Source organism: Aulonocara stuartgranti (genome assembly GCF_965226115.1).
Source record: "Aulonocara stuartgranti genome assembly, chromosome: 18".
NCBI lineage: Eukaryota > Metazoa > Chordata > Actinopteri > Cichliformes > Cichlidae > Aulonocara > Aulonocara stuartgranti.
In genome coordinates, this window is record NC_138954.1 from 31,552,621 (window position 1) to 31,569,893 (window position 17,273).

Genomic DNA, 17,273 nt, shown 5'->3' on the forward strand with positions numbered 1-17,273 from the left:
ACCTTCAGTTACTCTTTATATAATTAGGTAGGAGTCAGACCATGTTTCTTTTTAGCTGAAAAACATTACACCAGGTAACCTGCTGTGTTGAAAACGTGTTTCCCGACTATGTTTGCTACCCTACAATTCGTCCTGCTCTGTAGTAAAATCAGCGACATTTGACCGTCCTGTTGCTCCCATTGAAATGTATACAGCCTATTTAAAATCTAAAACGTAACATTGTCCGTAGCCTGCTGTTGTTACCACTGTCCTGTTTGAAATGTAATGAGAGAAACTGGTTATTTTGTCATATGTGCCGATATTGAACCCAAGGTACTAACTAGAGGGTAAAATTATGATGACTGATAATGGAGATGAAGACAACAGACGATGAGAACAGGGAGGAACAGGGGTTTAAATGCATCAAGGAGACAGTCAGAGGGAACTCGGGACAACTGGAGACATTTAAGGATGCAGGGACTGACAGAGATGGGGAAGAAGTCTCATTGTGACGAGTAAAGTTTACCTTGCCTGGATGGGCAGCTCTCTGGGTGCTCAGCACCCCCAAAGCTCTGATCCTAGAATCACCCCTGCGATAAACTGATGGGAACCTACTAAATTAATCAGTAGGTGCGTTAAAGCCACCTTTCACCCCTTCCCCTCTTTGTCTGTATGGAGTTTACCTTCATTCTCTCCCTCTACACCCTCATCTTTGTCATCAAGTGGAGAGTTGGTGAAGTCATCCATGTCGTCTTTAAAGGGCATCCGCAGCGGCTTGTATTCGGGATCCTCATCCTCACTGTTGAAAGTCACAGGGAAAACTTAGAAATTCACCTTCTGGAAGACGGATTCATTCCTTTGTCACTTTAAATCAGATCATTCCAGGCCGTGCAGGAGTTCTGAGCACCACTTGAAGAAGCTTAAGTGTTACAACAGAGTGGGAAATTGGACAAACTTCAAAGGGCATTACAATGTGACTAATGAAACACAGAGATGGGGACTAAAACAGACAATACTACAAGGACAGGAGAGTAAAGAGCTGCTGGTCAGTGAAGCCTGCTTTCTTACCCCTCAACACCATCTGCCATCATGTCAGAGCCCCTCTGCTCAGCAGCAATGGCTTTGGCGTCTGGCATGCCCACTCGCTCCAAGAAACACAGGGCGGGGTCAGCACGCATTGAGTTGTACTTCTCATAGCCTGAAGAGGAAGAGAAAGGCATGAGAAATACAGACACCAGAAATCGACGCCTGCAGGTGTGGGAGGATAGAGATTAGAATAGTCAAAACTGGAAAAGAATAACTAAAAGGTTTTCCCTTCAAGACACACCCAGCTACGGGCAAACTCCTACAAGGGTGGGTGAGAGAGAAGTTGTGCTTTCTAGCTCAATACTAAACAGGCAGAATGCCCCCCACACACACTTCATATTAAATGAAGGAATAGACAAAAACAGCAGCAGAAGGGCAGACCCCAGGAGCCAGCTGCTGACAAGACAGTCTGTGTGTCCGTGTGTGCATGTTTCTGAGTGCGTACACTTGCCCATGTTCTGCCCGTGTGTGTGTGTGCTTATCCAAGTGAGCCTGCAGGTGCTCATTTGTGTCAGAGGGGGAAACGGGGGGGGGGGGGGGGGGGGGGGGAGCAAGGAGGGATGGAAAGGAAAAGGAGAGAAGAGTGTGTGTGTGTGTGTGTGTGTGTCGTGGAGTCTGTGAAAGTGAGCTAGTGAGTGTGAGAAACTGTGCGTGTTTGTCCGTTAGGAGCGTTCAGGCAGAACAGATTAGAATGTGCAGATCCTACCGAGACACATCAGGAAGGAGAGAGAAAGACGGGTGAGAAAAATGGAAGGAATGAGAGGAAAATACAGAAGAGTGGGGTGGAGGGTGGGAGGGAGGGAGGGAGGAGCATGAAGAGGAGGCTTGCAGTAACAACCGCACCACCTCTTCGCTTATCCCTTATTCCTTCTCTTTCCACCACATTTCAATTAGGAGAGATGTCACACATTGTTCCCAATCTCTGTCACACACACACCTCTGTGCCCGCAGCCAAACTTAATCATTGGGGTCTTTATAGGCTATCACTCTTTCTGTGCATATGTGTAACATTGTCTTGTGTGGCACAATCTGTGTCTGCATACAAACCTGTGTGTGTTTTATATCATCCCCCCCCCCCGAAGGCCCTCCTGAGTGAATGAGGATTATGATTAACTACGGGTGAGCCCTTTTGTATTCCTGTGTGTGAGTGTCCTAATTGAATCATAGAAGGTGGCAATGATGGAAAAATTATGAGAATTATGCCAAATTAATATGAATGAGGGTCTCCATCCACAACGTGCACACACGCTTAACTCTTCCCCGTCAGTCTCTGACACTCACACACGCAGTCTGCACCTAACATTGGCCCACTGGTCAATTAATGATGCACTAAACAACCAGTTCCACAGTTAACTGAGGTTTTCTTATTGAAACTCTAAAACTAGACTAAGACAGAGCATGCAGACGCGCGCGCACACACACACACACACACACACACACACACACACACAGTCAGTAGCGAAAGTAGCCATCAATCACACTCCCAACAGCACACCAAGCCGGCCAGCTGCGTACAGCTATCACTATAGCAACACCAGTCAACTGGTGGCAGCAGAAGTGGGAGGGACGAATACTTTCGACAGTAGTGTTTGTTTGTGTGCGTGCATGCGCGTGTGTGCTTCTGTGATGCTCACTGTGCCTGGATGCAGCAGGAGTTTGTCTGTAGGTGCTGACATGTTATCTGAGAGTCTCATGGCTGCCATGTTGGAGGGTGTGGATCTGTGTGTATAGGCAACGTGAAAAAAAGCTACCGTGTTTGAAGACGCCGATGAGCAGGGATTTGTCAGCTTCACTGTCCCACCAGTCAGCCGGCACCTCAGCATGAAACGGCTGGGGGATCCAGATGTCCAAAACACTGTGGCAGAGATAAACAATGTCAACTAAATAAACTCTGCAGGCTTAGTTTGATCTGGTACTGAATCAATCTTTATTTCAATTTTAAACAGAGCATGAGAAAAAGGCTGAGGTTGAGACGATAGACCATTGAAGCTCGATCAGCTGTAAGCAGGCATTAAAACACAGTAAAGCTGTATGTAGGTTCATTTTACTCAACTAAGATACCCTGATACAACTGAACAACAACATACTGATGCTACCATCACGGTGCCTAAACTCAGCCTTAGACCATGCGAGGGGGGCGGGGTGGGTTAAATCCATTTCCCCCCCAACCAGACTGAGACATCTGGTTTGTCCATGCCTGTAAATAAGCTGAATACTTTCAATTACTCTTAGCTCTTCTATGTTGTAGCACCAAAACAAAAAATAAATAAAATGCATCCATTATGGAAAGAAAATGGCGTTTCCAGCTAGTTACAGAGAGAAAAGGGTACAATACACAATGGAGCAGAAAGACAGAGCATGACAGGAGGATATAAAAAAACAAACAAAAAAAACCTGGGGAAATGGTCCCTTATCTCTGCAAACAGCAGCATTCCCAGCCTTGGCAACACACACACACACACACACACACACACACACACACACCAAGACTGGCATGCTAAATCCCCCTGGCATATGTTGGCACGATGGCACCCCGTATGCTCACGTCTGGCACGCGCTGATACACACAAACACACACACACGGTAGTCACAGTAGCCACTGAAGGGGGAGGGACAGAGAAGAGGGGGTGAGAGAGATCAACATGGAGTGCATGTGTTCCACATTATAAATGCATTCACATCTGGGTGGCAGCGTGATGGAAGGGGGATGGGAGCTGATGAGAGACTAAAGTGCACTTCAGAAAAAGGCAGGGATGGACAGATGGCAAGGAAAGGGTAGTATGACAGAAAAGAAAGGAGGAAGCCATGAAGGAGCTGTCAGAGTAAGATGAAGCTGACTGCTGAGGTGAGCAGCATATCTAACCTTCACATCCACACCTCTGCACCATGAGGCCTTGTGCCAAATCATAATAGGCAACAGCTTGTCAAAAAACTTCTAAATGGGTCAAAGTGTGATAAAAGGACCGGTCCCCTGATAAAGTAACTGAGTGTTGTGTCTGTCAGAATAGAAAGAACCCTGCCAAAGAGGCCACTAGAACAGCCTGAAATATACTTGAGTAATAATTCATCACAAGTTCATATAAATATCCGCCTCTCATCTCACTTTCATAATGCATCCAATACTTGAAGCCTCTCCATTCCTCTCAAAGTTCTTCAAGGAATAATACTCTCATGCACAGGGTATTTATTGTGTTTATTTCCTTTGACTCGCATCCAACATCCTCATGAGAAAATGCAGGAAAAGCAAGATTTCACAAAGGCAGAGGGCCTTGGGTGTGTCTTTTATGTCAATTACAGCATTTTAATTAAATTTGATCACGGATCAGGCTCAAGATCCCTGAACTTTTGAGAGACTATTTACAATGCCAAAATAGTTTAGAACGGGCTCGTGAGAGCAACAAAAGACACAAAACAAAGATTTGTGCGTGCAAATCAGTCTTCTGTAGTGTGTAAAGATATTGTCCAATAAAGTGAAGAATTAGAAAATAGCACTGAGAAAGTCTACTGACCTGGAGTCTGCACCTTCCAGGATGCGCTCAGCCTGGTCACCTATGACTTCCTGTCGCAGATAATACAGCATTCTCACTCTCAGCAGGACCCTGAGGACGAGGAGGACAGAGTTAGCAATGAGGCTTTGTGACGTACTGGTGGAGAAAAAAAAAAAAAACTCGTAATGAGGCAACATTTTCAAACCCTCTATTAATTGCTTTTTCCATTATTCAAGTGTTTGATGGGATTTCTGGATCCAAATGCTTCTTCAGTTTTAAAGGAAAACAAACAGAGGCACCAGTGACCGTTATAAACAACCAATATTCCTAGTCTCCCAATGCAATGATATGATGTGAATGACACTGTGAACCCAAGCTCTGAAAGCAAACATAGGATCCAGGCATTAATCAGAGGTGGAGAGGCAACAAAAGCTTGTTTATCAAAAGATGAGATGGTAAGTACTTAAAAAACAAAAAACTCTTTAAACAAGTTAAAACGGCAGCAGATTTTTGGATGGTCTGTGAAGTGAAGGATCATTATAGAATGGCACATCTGCCAAATGGTGGCTAGCGAGGTTTCATTAAGCTAATACATACATGGCAGCATTGACAATGTGCCTACAAAGCTTTAAAATGAGGATTTAAATGCACAGACAGCACTGCAGCCAAGACAGCGTGCACCAAAAGTGCATCACCAACCGAGCATGGATGAAGATACATTTTGTTGTGTGCTATTTTCTAGTAAAAAGCCATCACCTCAACACTCAGTTGGCCTGATAGTGATTTATTTTCAAAACTTTAAATAGCCATTAACAACCATATTAAATGTCATCACAATGCCTCAGTTTCCCATGACATTTTCAAATTGCTTGTTTTTCCTGAACGTGAGGCTTCAGATACAAAAATAATGTAAACCCTAGAAAAGAAGCAATAAATATGTGACAAACAAGAACAAGACAATGTCATATAAGATCAAGAAATTAAACTGAATCATCTTCTGTAGTTAACTGGTATTAAATAAAGGATCTTTTAAGAGATTTAGTATGGTTCACATTTTGCGTTACAATGTTCTCTCTTTTGAAAATACAATTCAAATGTTTCAATATAAAATATAGTTCCTATGCATTTGCTACCACTAAGGACAAAATAATTATGGTCATCTCTGGAAAAGAATGAAACGTGTTCCGTATGATAATTAGCTTTGAACGCCTTAACATGTAACATGAATCAGTTTAGCCAAACACTGTGAATCAGATTTGATCTCCTGACACTGGAAATGCTGCTATCTGGGAGATCTGGCTCACTGTAAACATTTGTCACAAGATTTGTCACCAGGATTTAATGCCAGTAAGGATGTTTGGAGCAGGACACAAGGGGAGGACAGCCAGGTTAGGTTGGTTGGTGCAGAGAGGAGATGGATTGAAAGGACTGAGGAATGCTGAAAGGGGAGTTAACGCAAAGTTTGGAGAGGCAGCGAAGAGTGTGTGTGAGTGTGTGTGTGTGTGGTGTGGTGGTGGTGGTGGTGGTGGTGGTGGTGGTGGGGGGGGGGGGGGGGGGGGGGGGGTTGGTGTATGAAGACAGTCATTTGCAACTCATTCTGCAGCATGTCTGTGTGTTTGTGCATCAATGGCATCACAAGTTGCAGAGTGTGTGTGTTTGTTGGCAGGCTGTGTGTGCTCATCCATCAATGTGCCAGGTCTGATTAGCCACACAACGCTGTGCTCCAGCCTAGCAGATGGCACCACATAATCACCCCCAAGTGTGTGTATGTGTGCGTGTCTGTGTTTATGTGTGTCTTTCACCCACTTCCAACAGGTCTGCCTGCCTAGCACCTGGCCTGGCATGCAGCCAGAAAAACACACACATGCACATGCACACACAAACTTCCCCTGTAGACCAAAAAAAAAAAAAAAAAAACCCTTGGAATTGAATCGTGAGGCCAAGGAAGCATATCTCCCTGACAACAGGAGAGAGAGCTGACCACACACAAATGACTCAGTGTGTGTGCGACAGGGGAAGTCATCAGACTGCTACATCCGTTAAAGTTTTGTTTTTCATCTTCATCTTGTTTTTAAAGCCACAGTACCATCCACTAACTTTCCATCTAAATGAACATTACCCACAACAATGCCTTCGTGCTGCTGGCAACATAAGTTGGCCACTAGCTGCCCTGATGTGCCACGTGCCTTTAGATGTCTGGGAAGTGCCAATACACCCTCCGCAGGGGTCGCTTCATTATCGCATAGATGCAGCCATTTATAGCCTCTGCACTATTCTCCTAAACAATAGGTGCTGCTGCTCTGACCATTTTGCGTCATACGCACTGATCAGGAGCAGCAGTGTTTTTTCCCCCCCCCCAAAGTTCTTTCCACAAACTCTAGTTTTCAAACATTTGCCACATCGTACACTTGTGTCTTCAACCCAGCAGCGACGGCCGTGCCATCAACTTACAAAAATCAAGAGGTGCATGACTAGCCGACACGCCACAAAGATTGTGTCTGTCAACATCATAACACAGGATATGATGTGGAAAGTTGTCATGTGACAAGCATAAAAACGGACTAACTTGTTACAATGATGTTTCAGGTGTCTCTTGTAGCTATCCTCTTGCAGTAAGTGGTCAGGATTACAGCTAGCCAGCCAATCAGCACGCGGAGTCTGTGGAGGTGGGGCCTGGGGCTTCCCCTTTTTGCCCTTCCTGCCCCTGGGCACAGGGGTTGAGAGACCTAAAGGGAAAGACAGAAGATGGTGAGGCAATAGTCAGGGGCGTCTACAAATAACGACCTCTCAACTTTTATGATACATTGTTAACAAGTCAGCACAGTTTCATACAGAAAACATGACAGCATTTTGCAACTGCAGTCTGTTTGTTTCCACTTGTTGTTCTTGGCCTCTCTTTTTCCTTCTCCTTTCCCAGGCCCTGAATTCTCAGGGCGCTCGAGTAACCACCGAGCAGGCCCTAAAACTGCCTACAGTGTATATTTAGTGCAATCAGGGCTGAGAGTAAGGCGTGTGTTACCAGAGTGGTTGGTAAGCGTCCTTGTGGTCCCATCTTCGCTCGGAGTGATCAGGTCCCAGATGAAACTTTTGATGTTTTCATCTCCACGGTAATGTAACAGACAGTAGGCCAGGAGGGCTCTGCAGATTGTTTCCACATCGCTCTCCTTCAGCGGGCGCTTGAAGCGGCCGTGAGCCAGAATGTCGCTCCATCTACCCCAACTGGAGACATTGAAGGGAAATATGAATGCCACCACTCTGTCAGTATCTATGCCAGTCTTTCATATGCAATATTTAATGGCCAACATTAGTTTAAATGCAGACATCACTATTGCTCTGTGAAAATGAACTTGACTTCTTGGATGTGGGAGCAGGTATTCTGGGGGAGACCAACCCCTCCCACCAACAATGGGATGAAAAAATACTGATTGAAACTTGAGCGTTTTTAAAATGGTACTTTTATTTGGTCAGAAATTTAAGTGCAAATAAATACGTTCATTTGTTGAATTTTAATTTTATTTCATTTGTTTTTTACTAAAACTCAAACCGTTCATAATTAAGTGCTACACTATTCTGTGGCTCCCACGATCCATCATGAATTCAACGTACAGACAAGTCCTCAACACGCTTCTGTCAGTCACACAGCCACTATCCCTGCGGAGGCACTCGTTGACATATTTTCACTAGCCCCTTACCCTAACCATCCCAAATGTGTTACACTAACCTCATTCAAACACTACGGTTTAACCCTCAAAAAGCAGCCTGTAGCCATTGAGACCTCAATTTTGCCCCCCCAGGGCTTAGTGCAGTAATTATAAGGTTCCCATTTGAGCATAACACACACAAATGACTGCTGGGTTCCCGTTATGCTGTACCTCCTACCATTCTGCTTACTTAACCATTACTGGCATCCAACTAGTGTAACGCAGACATCACAGTGTTTTCATGGACCACAGTGTATCTCCCCCCACTTCCACAGTGGAACCAACCTAATGGCTGATGTGGTGGCCGGGAATGCTCAGACTCTTATTCTCAACTGAAAAAATTTTTTCCACTGCTGCTGCTTCCCAATATTCAATGAACCATGTGCACCAGCCTACATCTGAAGCCTTTTAAAAAAAGAGGGAAAATGGTGGGTGACAACGAGCGAGAGAGACGGATGATGGGAAAAGACAACAGAGCGGCGAGCAGAGACGACTGGCCCAGTCAGACAGTGTGTTTGTGTGTCCTACAGCCTCAGGCCACGAGACTAGACTGTAACAATAACAACGCTGACATCTCACTAGCACCACTGTTCATTGCATGCACGCACACACACTGACTATTCAAGTCAGGCATGAAAATGGAAGGGCTTGCCAGATAATCAGTCTCCATGGTAAGTATGTCAGTCTCACTGTGTAGTATTCTGCTCTCATATATGTGACTTTACAGACCGTTGTTGAATACAGTTGAGGTTAAAGTTGAGTGAACACAGGACACTGTGTGCAGCAGAATAAGAATGTTTGGTATGTGCATGGTTGTTTGTGGCACTGATTAGCAGATCCAATGGCCTTGACTTCACTGATTTCTGTCTTCTCCACTCCATGTGCATTACCAGACAACCTGCTCTGCCTCATGAACCACAGCTACCATCATCAAATCATATTTAAAATGTTGCTGACATGTGTGGTACTTTATGCCTTGTTTAATACCGCACACGTAAGATAAGGTTAGTTTGCACAGCAGTGTATACTCAAGCAGCCCTTATTCCCTTCCCTATGCAAGATGTGGTTATGCCTCAGTTTATGCTGACACAGCCTACATCCAGCCATTTATTTTCAGCAATACTCCACAATAACCTGGTTATTGTTCTTTTTTTTTTTTTTACAATTTCCTGTCACAGAGAGAGGGATATGCAATCTACTAGTTGCTGCTAAAAACTTGGACCCAAAAGCTAAAGCTGTTTGCTTTAGATCAAGGGGAGTGCCAAGGTCCACTACATATTTATGTGAAAGCAGTGTAGCAGGGAGCGCTAACAGAACGCTAAAGAGCAGCTACCATTGAACTTAGTCAACAAGAAACATGAAGATGTGACAGACCCATAGACCAGCAGGTTCTTCTCCACTCTGAAGCACTCTGATCGAGGGTAGCCCTGCGTTTTGTCTTGGGGCCGCCGTGGTTTGGATGAGGGTTTGCTGGGCTCATCTTCATCGCTCTCCAACTCTGAGAACTCCAGCATCTCTTCCTCTTTGACGCTGCTGAAGTGCCGTGTCTGCTTCCTCACTCTGGGTGTGTCGATAACCAGCGTGTTCTGGAGACAAAAGAGTTTTGTTTGAATAATTTTTGTCACTTTATTAAAAACCTATGTTCAGTTACAGCTGGCCTGAAATATGAAGAGCACTGTCTGCTTTATTCCCATGAAAATGGCCCCATTTGTACATTTCGTGTATATTCCGACTTCTCCAATTCCTGAATACATGGCATCCCCCTGAACCAAATCTGAATAATTGGATATTTGGCCCCACGTTTCATACATGATACTGAGAAATTTGCTGCCTAGCTCAAACATAAACTGGCATTAATTATGTTGTCTAATGAATTACATTTTTGTTCAATTAATTTGAACCACCCCCACCCACTTGCAATCCCATTAATATGCACAAACAGGGCAGTAGTTAGTTCCACAATTATCACAGAGCTGCAGTCATTTCCATTTTAACACGGTACAATAAGAAATCCCAGGGGAGAGGCCTGTATTCATGCTCGTAGAGCTGGATTAAGTGTTCCAGTGGAGGGTCCTCCACAAGAGAGGCAGTAAGGGAGCACGGAGAAGAAGTCGTCAGGAGGGAGAAACGCACACGAGGGGGAAGGGGGTGTAATAAAAAAAAAAAAAAGGCCAATGATATAGAGAGCGAAGGAACGCAGGAATATAAAGCTGCCAGTTAGCAGAGCGCTCAGTGTGTGTGTGTGCAAGAATGTGACGGAGGTTGTGTCTCTGTGCGTGTATGTGTGAGCACGAGCCTAAGTGATATCTCTGTACCCTCCAGGCATCTGTGCTCTGTTAAGTGGAGCTAAGCAGCTTACTCTCTCTCGCTCAAACACACACACACACGAGCAGGGAAACATGGGTAATTAAGGAAGAGAGGAGATTCCCAACTGTCAATATTAATCTCTCTCCCCCCTCTCTGTACCTCCCTTCTGTCCCGACTGTCTCACTCTCCAGCCGTCTCACATTATTTAACTACCAATAACTATTGTAACCCCCTTTAAATAACAGAACTCAGCCCAGAGGTTTGTGTCCTCAACTTTGTGAAGTATTTAGATACATGGTGTGACGGTTCTCTGTGGATTTATGGCTACACTGCATGTTCCTGTGTGGTGTGTTAGACGCCAGGTACTTGTGTTTGCCACATGTGTGTAGTACCCGTCCATTGATGGCATCCAAGTCTAGCTCAGCCTTCTTTGCCCATTTCTGCCAGAAGTCTGGATCCTCCAGGGAAATGTCTGTTCGGTTGCCTGTCGCAACAAAACTAGCCTGCAGACAGAGGAACACTTGTTAGCGATTTATTTTTCATATACAGATTCTCTCTCCCCCCCGCCCTCACAGTAATTTTTTTTGTCACCTTAGCAAAAGTGGAGCCCTTGCCCTCGGACTCAATGGTGATGGTGTGCGTTCGTCTCTGGAGGATCTGGTCAATGTCTTCCTCGCAGAATTTTGAGCCTTCGTCTTCCTCGTCCATAAGAGCTCCGTACGCTCCCTTTCTCAGCAGGTCCTCGATTTCTTTCTTTGACAACTGCTGGACCTGGACAATGACGGAAAATATTTATTTCCTCTCTCTTTCTAAAGGGTCAGGTGCTTAACCCAAAGAAGAAGGATATGATAATCTGAAGGATGAACTTTAAAGTGGACTGATGCTGTTATGTGTGGATATATCCGCTGGTGTGAGGTCTCACCCCGCTGTTGGCATTCTCTCGTCCACTCATGCTCTGGAGAACGGCCTTGTCAAGTCCCAGCTTCAGGCTGGCCTTGTCAAACATCTCCCTCTCATAGCTGTTCCTGGTGATTAGGCGGTAGATCTTGACAGACTTGGACTGGCCAATACGATGACACCTTGCCTGGGCCTGGAAGAAGACGCATTTAGAGTTGTAAACACATTTCTGCTTTTTTCTGTTGATTCTCAAGGACACTATTCATTTGGAGATGATTGAAGATGCAGCGCAGATTTATTTCAGAGCACACATCGGGGGTGGGGGTGTACCTGGAGGTCATTCTGGGGATTCCAGTCAGAGTCAAAGATAATGCAGGTATCTGCTGCAGTCAAGTTGATGCCGAGTCCTCCAGCTCTCGTGCACAGCAGGAAGACAAAACGATCCGAGTCTGGTCTAGAGAAGCGGTCGATGGCTGCCTGCCGCAGGTTACCACGAACTCTACCATCTATACGTTCATATGGATATCTGGACACGGAGCAAGACAACCGGTCACAATTACAGTTAAAGTGGAATTGCACACAGCAGTACAAGTTTTGTAGCAGAAGCAGAAGTTGTCTCAAGCGGCCTGCAATGCCAGTCTGACCATATTTTAATGGCTCATCGCAGCTAAAATAAACCTGATGGAATGCAGATCCTCTCTTTGTTCTGCTCTGCCGAAAGCTGATGTTGAAAAGTGACGCTCCATTTTGTTTCTCGGTCTGCATTTCACTGCACATGTGAGCATTCCAGTACGAGTCAAAGCGAGATGTCTGTACTCGAGTTCATTAAGTTAGAGATATCTGCATGACACGAGTGCTTAGAGCAGTCGAACCTTATCATCTGACACTTTAGTCATGTTTAACACGAGCATCCGCAATTAGTTCAGTGAGTTACTTTTGGGTAAATCGAGTATTGGATACAACCATGCTGACAAAAACTTGATATTTAACTTCCGCAAACTTCTCACCGTTTCTGGATGAGGTAGTCCTCCAGGATGTCCAGACAGCGGACCATCTGACTGAACACCAGGACTCTGTGACCGCCAGCTTTGAGTTTGGGAAGCAGCTTGTCAATGAGCACCAGCTTTCCGGCAGCCTGAATCATGGCTTGGAGGGCCATGTCTGGCATATCTGCCCCACAACTATGGGAGTCCCTGAACTCCTCAATGATTTTTTCTTCCGCTCCTGTGCAACAAACAAGTTTACAGTTACAAACATTGAGAATTACAAAGTCATTCTTTCATTTTGGGGAGCTGAGTATGTACCATTAATGAGGTAAGGGTGGTTGCAGCATTTCCTCAATTCCATCATGGTGTTGAGGAGGTTGGGGACACTGGCTCCTCCGCCTCCAGCCCCTCCAGCCCCTCCTTTGGACAGGAAAGAGAAGTTCTTCTCCAGAATGGCCCGATAGTATTTCTTCTGGATGTTGGTAAGCTCCACCTAACAAAACAAAAAGTCATTTATTCAAATCATTTTAATTCCAAACTCCAGTGTTGCCAGGACTGAAGTGGGCTTAATGTTTCCCCCCCTTTTATTATATTTGCTTTGTTTAGCAACTGCAGAATCACTGCTGTTCTGGTAAAAGGGTTCTACCTCAATTATGGTCTCCTCCTTCGGGGCCAGGTTCTTTTCCACATCCTCCTTCAGTCTTCTGAGCATCATGGGCTTCAGAATGCCCTGCAGTTTTTGAACCTGATATACACAAAGGACATGTCACTGCAGTGAGAATTCAGCAAACATGAAAAGTCGTCCTACAGCAGAGTATCCCCGTTACCTGTTCTTCAGTCTTAAGGTCTCCAAATTCAGTCATGAATGTTTGTTCAGATGGGAATCTCTCCGGCTCCAGAAAGTTCAGTAAGCTGAAGAGCTCCTCCACAGTATTCTGGAGAGGAGTTCCTGTCAACAGAACTTTGTGCTCCTAGAGAGACGGTGAAGAAAGATTTAGAGTTTCTAAAAATGCAAGCAGGAAATGTTGACAGAGCTTTAACCCACTGAAGAAAATCACATTTGTCCTTTGGTCCTGTGAATCAAAGAAAATTACAACCACATACATCTGCCACTCACCATGTCCATCATTTTGAGTCCCTCCAGTAGTTTGCAGTTTCGGTTTTTGAGACGGTGGGCTTCATCTATCACCACACAGCGCCACGGGATGCTGCGCAGCTCTGGACAGTCAGCCAGAATCATCTCGAAAGTTGTTATCACCGCATGGAACCGATACACTCCCTTTATTATTTTACCCTGGAGAAGTGATTAAAAAAAGAGAGGAAAAGCATGAAGGTCAACAAAACAGTCACCATTTGTTGCAAACGCGAGTCAAAGACAGACTTTGAAACAGAAAAAGTCTGGACATTAACGCTCTGATGTCTTCACCTGAGCATCTGGTTTCGGTGTTGTTTCTTGAGTATTTCTAGTTGTTATGCAGCTTTTAATTCAAACCAGGTCAAACGCCCCAAAACCACCTCTTGCTATCATAATCTGTAAAGATCTACCTGGAAAAGTCCCAAGCATTTGGTGCGTGTGAGAAAGCAGATAGGCTCCGCACGACCTTGAGGATTACCCCAGTCTGGATTATGAACAAGAAGCTAGGCAAGCACACTAAAATGCTGCTTCGCAGGCTTGCTGTGACACAGGTTACACTAAAAGCTGTTAGCAGCATTGCACAAAAAGAGCTTACAGTTTCCGGCTTAAAGCTAGAGGACTAAAAGAGCTTATGCAGCAGAGGAGCGCTGTCCATCCCCAGCTAGCTGAGGTGGTGTTCAGACCTAGAGACCTTCTCACACAGCAGCATCCTGTTTCTGCCTCCCTAATCTACACCTCTATGATCCTTCTCATTTTTCCTCATACAAGCTGTCACAAATATGTTAGCTGCGTAATGAAATATTTGACTTTAAAGCCTATACTATGAAGCAGGATTTAAAGATTTAAAGGTAAACATAAGCAACTCTATTACTAGTACACGTCTCCATAATTGTTACTGGTATGATGCTGTTAATTGCACCCCTAATGTCAAACCCAGAGGAAACCCGGGGATAACTTATTGAATAGATAACTAGCTGTGTGTGAACATTTATCCAGCTCAGGAGGATACCCCGAATATGTTTGAATAGGTTTGCTTTATAGTACAAGGCAAATGTATTAAAGGGGAAAAGGTATTTGATATTTAAATGTTTAATTCCCTCTCACCTGTGCATCTCTGTAGTACATCTCATAGGCCTGGATGGTCTTCCGGCTGGCCTGACTGCCATGGTAGACCACCACGTTGAGCTCAGTCCAGGTTCTGAACTCTCTCTCCCAGTTGGGAATGGTGGAGAGCGGTGCGATGACCAGAAACGGCCCTTCAATGCCCTTCATGTAAATCTCATAGAGGAATGTAATCGACTGGATGGTCTTCCCCAGACCCATCTCATCAGCCAAGATACAGTTACGTCTGTGGGGGGACAAAGGCAGACAGATGCCTTTTATATCACCTGTATTTGCGCACACTGACCACAAATTTCTTAAACAGTCTTCCATAAGCTCTTTGCTTATTACATTGCTTCACCCCTTTGGAAAATCTGTTTTCCAAATCAGTGTTCTAATGACAAAAAAAGCTGGAAAATATTTGGGTGTTAGCTCTCCTGTTGGATTTGACTGATTTGACTGAAATGACAATTATTCACATTGGTGCACATAAAAGCACAACAGAGGTCTAAAGGAGATCTGCTTATTTCTAGCTCAAAGTATTTATTCTTGTGCTCTACAGCTCACAATAATCAACTTTTATGCTATACTGGTCTTTGATCCAGCCCCTCAGTTTTTCCCCTTCTTGATGTGCCTGTGACCTCCATATTAGAGATAACTACTCTTTCCGAGTGCAGGGCCTAGAGTAGGAAAAACTGTGTCGAACAGAACTTCCTGACCAGTTTGGAGGCTAAGCTTTCACCTGACAGGGATTATGTGTGCATACACTGATGTGATCATCTGTCTCCCTATGCTCTCTCTCTTCTTCTCTTTGACCTAACCAACTGCTCATTGCTGCCTCTCCCTGAGCCTGGTTCTGCTGGAGGGGAGTTCTTCTATCTCAGCACCGCAAAACGCTCGCTAATAGGGGATTGTTTGTCGGGGTTTTCTCCAGAACACTGTAGAGTTCTGAGAACTCTTTAGCTTAAAAGTATAAAGTGCCTTGAGGGAACTGTTGCTGTGATTTGGTGCTATATTAAAAAACAACAACCCTGAATTGAGCACCACAGAAAAATATGAAGAACACAACAGCTCCAGTTTAAAACAGTCATTTCAATTCCATTTGTGTCGAGCTGCCTTCCTGAACACTTTGGCGGTGTGATTTCAGGCACAGATGATGACGCCAATGGGAAGGCTTAAACAGCAGTGCACCACAGGGCTATTTAATATTCACTTTAATGCCCACTTAAGAATATTAAGTAAGGTGATATCACATGTGCAGACTGACAGAAGCAGTTAGGAGACTAATTCAAAGAAAATGCAATTAATGGTGACTTACGAGTTGTACCAGTTGAAAGTTAGCCAGTTGAGGCCTTCTAGCTGGTATTCCCTGAGTGCGTTGCCGTTCCTGTATTCCCTGGAGCCCTCCAGCTTTTTCCAGTCAGCTGCAGGAGGCCGATCCTGGACACAACAATAAAACAGATAGGGTTATTAAAAAACAGTCAGTGTTAATGACTGCAGTGTTTCATAAAGATGCAGATACTGTTTGTGTGTTTGAGGGGTTAGGATTATGTGTGTTGCTCTGGGTGCTTTTGCTCACTAAAAGCTTTCACCCTTCACAAGTTTTCCTTTGCAAACACTTTTTTCGCCCAAACCCTTTGCGGCAAATAACTGAACCCCAACTGCCTCTCCTGTGAGTCTTCGTCCTGGGAGTGTAACTCCAGAACTACTGAAGGCAATACTGCCCCTTGTTCTGTTTTGCAGTCTTGAAGTTATGCAGAGCATCTTCAGAACAGAATGACAACTACAGTCCAAAATGGTGGAGTTGAGCATTGCTTGTATTGTGTAGGTAGATGGAGACACGACGGCAGAGTAGTCATTCCAGTTTTACTTCTTGGTAATCTACTCAAGTCTGCTACTTGGCAGTCTCCATGAACAAGTATGGCTGGTCATGGAAAAAACAAAAACGCCTACAGGTATGCGGACGTCTGCACGGACCCTTGGGCTCACTGATGACAAGATGTTAGAAGGCATCCAACTGCAGGTGGAGATCCTTTAATCCAGCCAAAGAACAGGGATGGCCAGACAGGAGCCAGCCAGTATGGAAAACATGACAACTGGTCATGAGCATGACAAGCTTTTCTTTTAATACATTCAGTGTTTGTTTTCTGTTACATAACACCCTGATTTCAGTTGTGTTTACACTAAACAGCGCCCCTTTCCGGGTAAGTAAAGTTTCAGTCCCAAATTAGCTAAAGGCATTAGCAGCACCGTGCTGTTGAGACAATGAAATACAATCCAGGATGCACACTTGGACAAATTAATGTGATAATACTGCACAGCTTTTAATACAGAACTTTACAACTGGTTGTAGCCATTGGTGGCAGGTATTTTAGCGAGTGAGCTGTACACGTGTTTGATTAGCTCGCAGGACAAAGTCACATTGCAGGAAAAGTTTAACCTAATTCAACTTTTTGGCTAGATGACCCAGGGTTTTTTGGCAGGAGACCTTGCTGACAAAAAAAAAAAAAAAAAACAACCCAGTGTTAGTACCCCGCTGCACTGACAGACTGGATCCATTCTAATAAATGAAAGGGTTATATCTTTCACACAT

The 17,273-nt window shown here is 44.6% G+C and overlaps 1 protein-coding gene across 3 annotated transcripts in view; it reads right to left on the reverse strand.

Moving 5' to 3' along the window:
* chd7 (chromodomain helicase DNA binding protein 7) overlaps window positions 1–17,273 on the reverse strand; it is a 72,268-nt gene that overhangs the window by 10,353 nt on the left and 44,642 nt on the right. For all 3 annotated transcript variants that reach the window (XM_082513534.1, XM_082513532.1, XM_082513533.1), the window contains exons 12-29: window positions 15,999–16,120; window positions 14,684–14,927; window positions 13,562–13,738; window positions 13,272–13,415; window positions 13,091–13,189; window positions 12,763–12,937; window positions 12,466–12,682; window positions 11,789–11,984; window positions 11,484–11,651; window positions 11,153–11,332; window positions 10,954–11,064; window positions 9,629–9,840; window positions 7,573–7,772; window positions 7,120–7,279; window positions 4,575–4,664; window positions 2,817–2,920; window positions 1,048–1,177; window positions 663–778 (exon numbers count right to left, since the gene is read on the reverse strand). In XM_082513534.1, coding sequence (XP_082369660.1) covers window positions 663–778; window positions 1,048–1,177; window positions 2,817–2,920; window positions 4,575–4,664; window positions 7,120–7,279; window positions 7,573–7,772; window positions 9,629–9,840; window positions 10,954–11,064; window positions 11,153–11,332; window positions 11,484–11,651; window positions 11,789–11,984; window positions 12,466–12,682; window positions 12,763–12,937; window positions 13,091–13,189; window positions 13,272–13,415; window positions 13,562–13,738; window positions 14,684–14,927; window positions 15,999–16,120 — 2,845 coding nt within the window. The remainder of the gene's footprint in view (window positions 1–662; window positions 779–1,047; window positions 1,178–2,816; window positions 2,921–4,574; window positions 4,665–7,119; window positions 7,280–7,572; window positions 7,773–9,628; window positions 9,841–10,953; window positions 11,065–11,152; window positions 11,333–11,483; window positions 11,652–11,788; window positions 11,985–12,465; window positions 12,683–12,762; window positions 12,938–13,090; window positions 13,190–13,271; window positions 13,416–13,561; window positions 13,739–14,683; window positions 14,928–15,998; window positions 16,121–17,273) is intronic.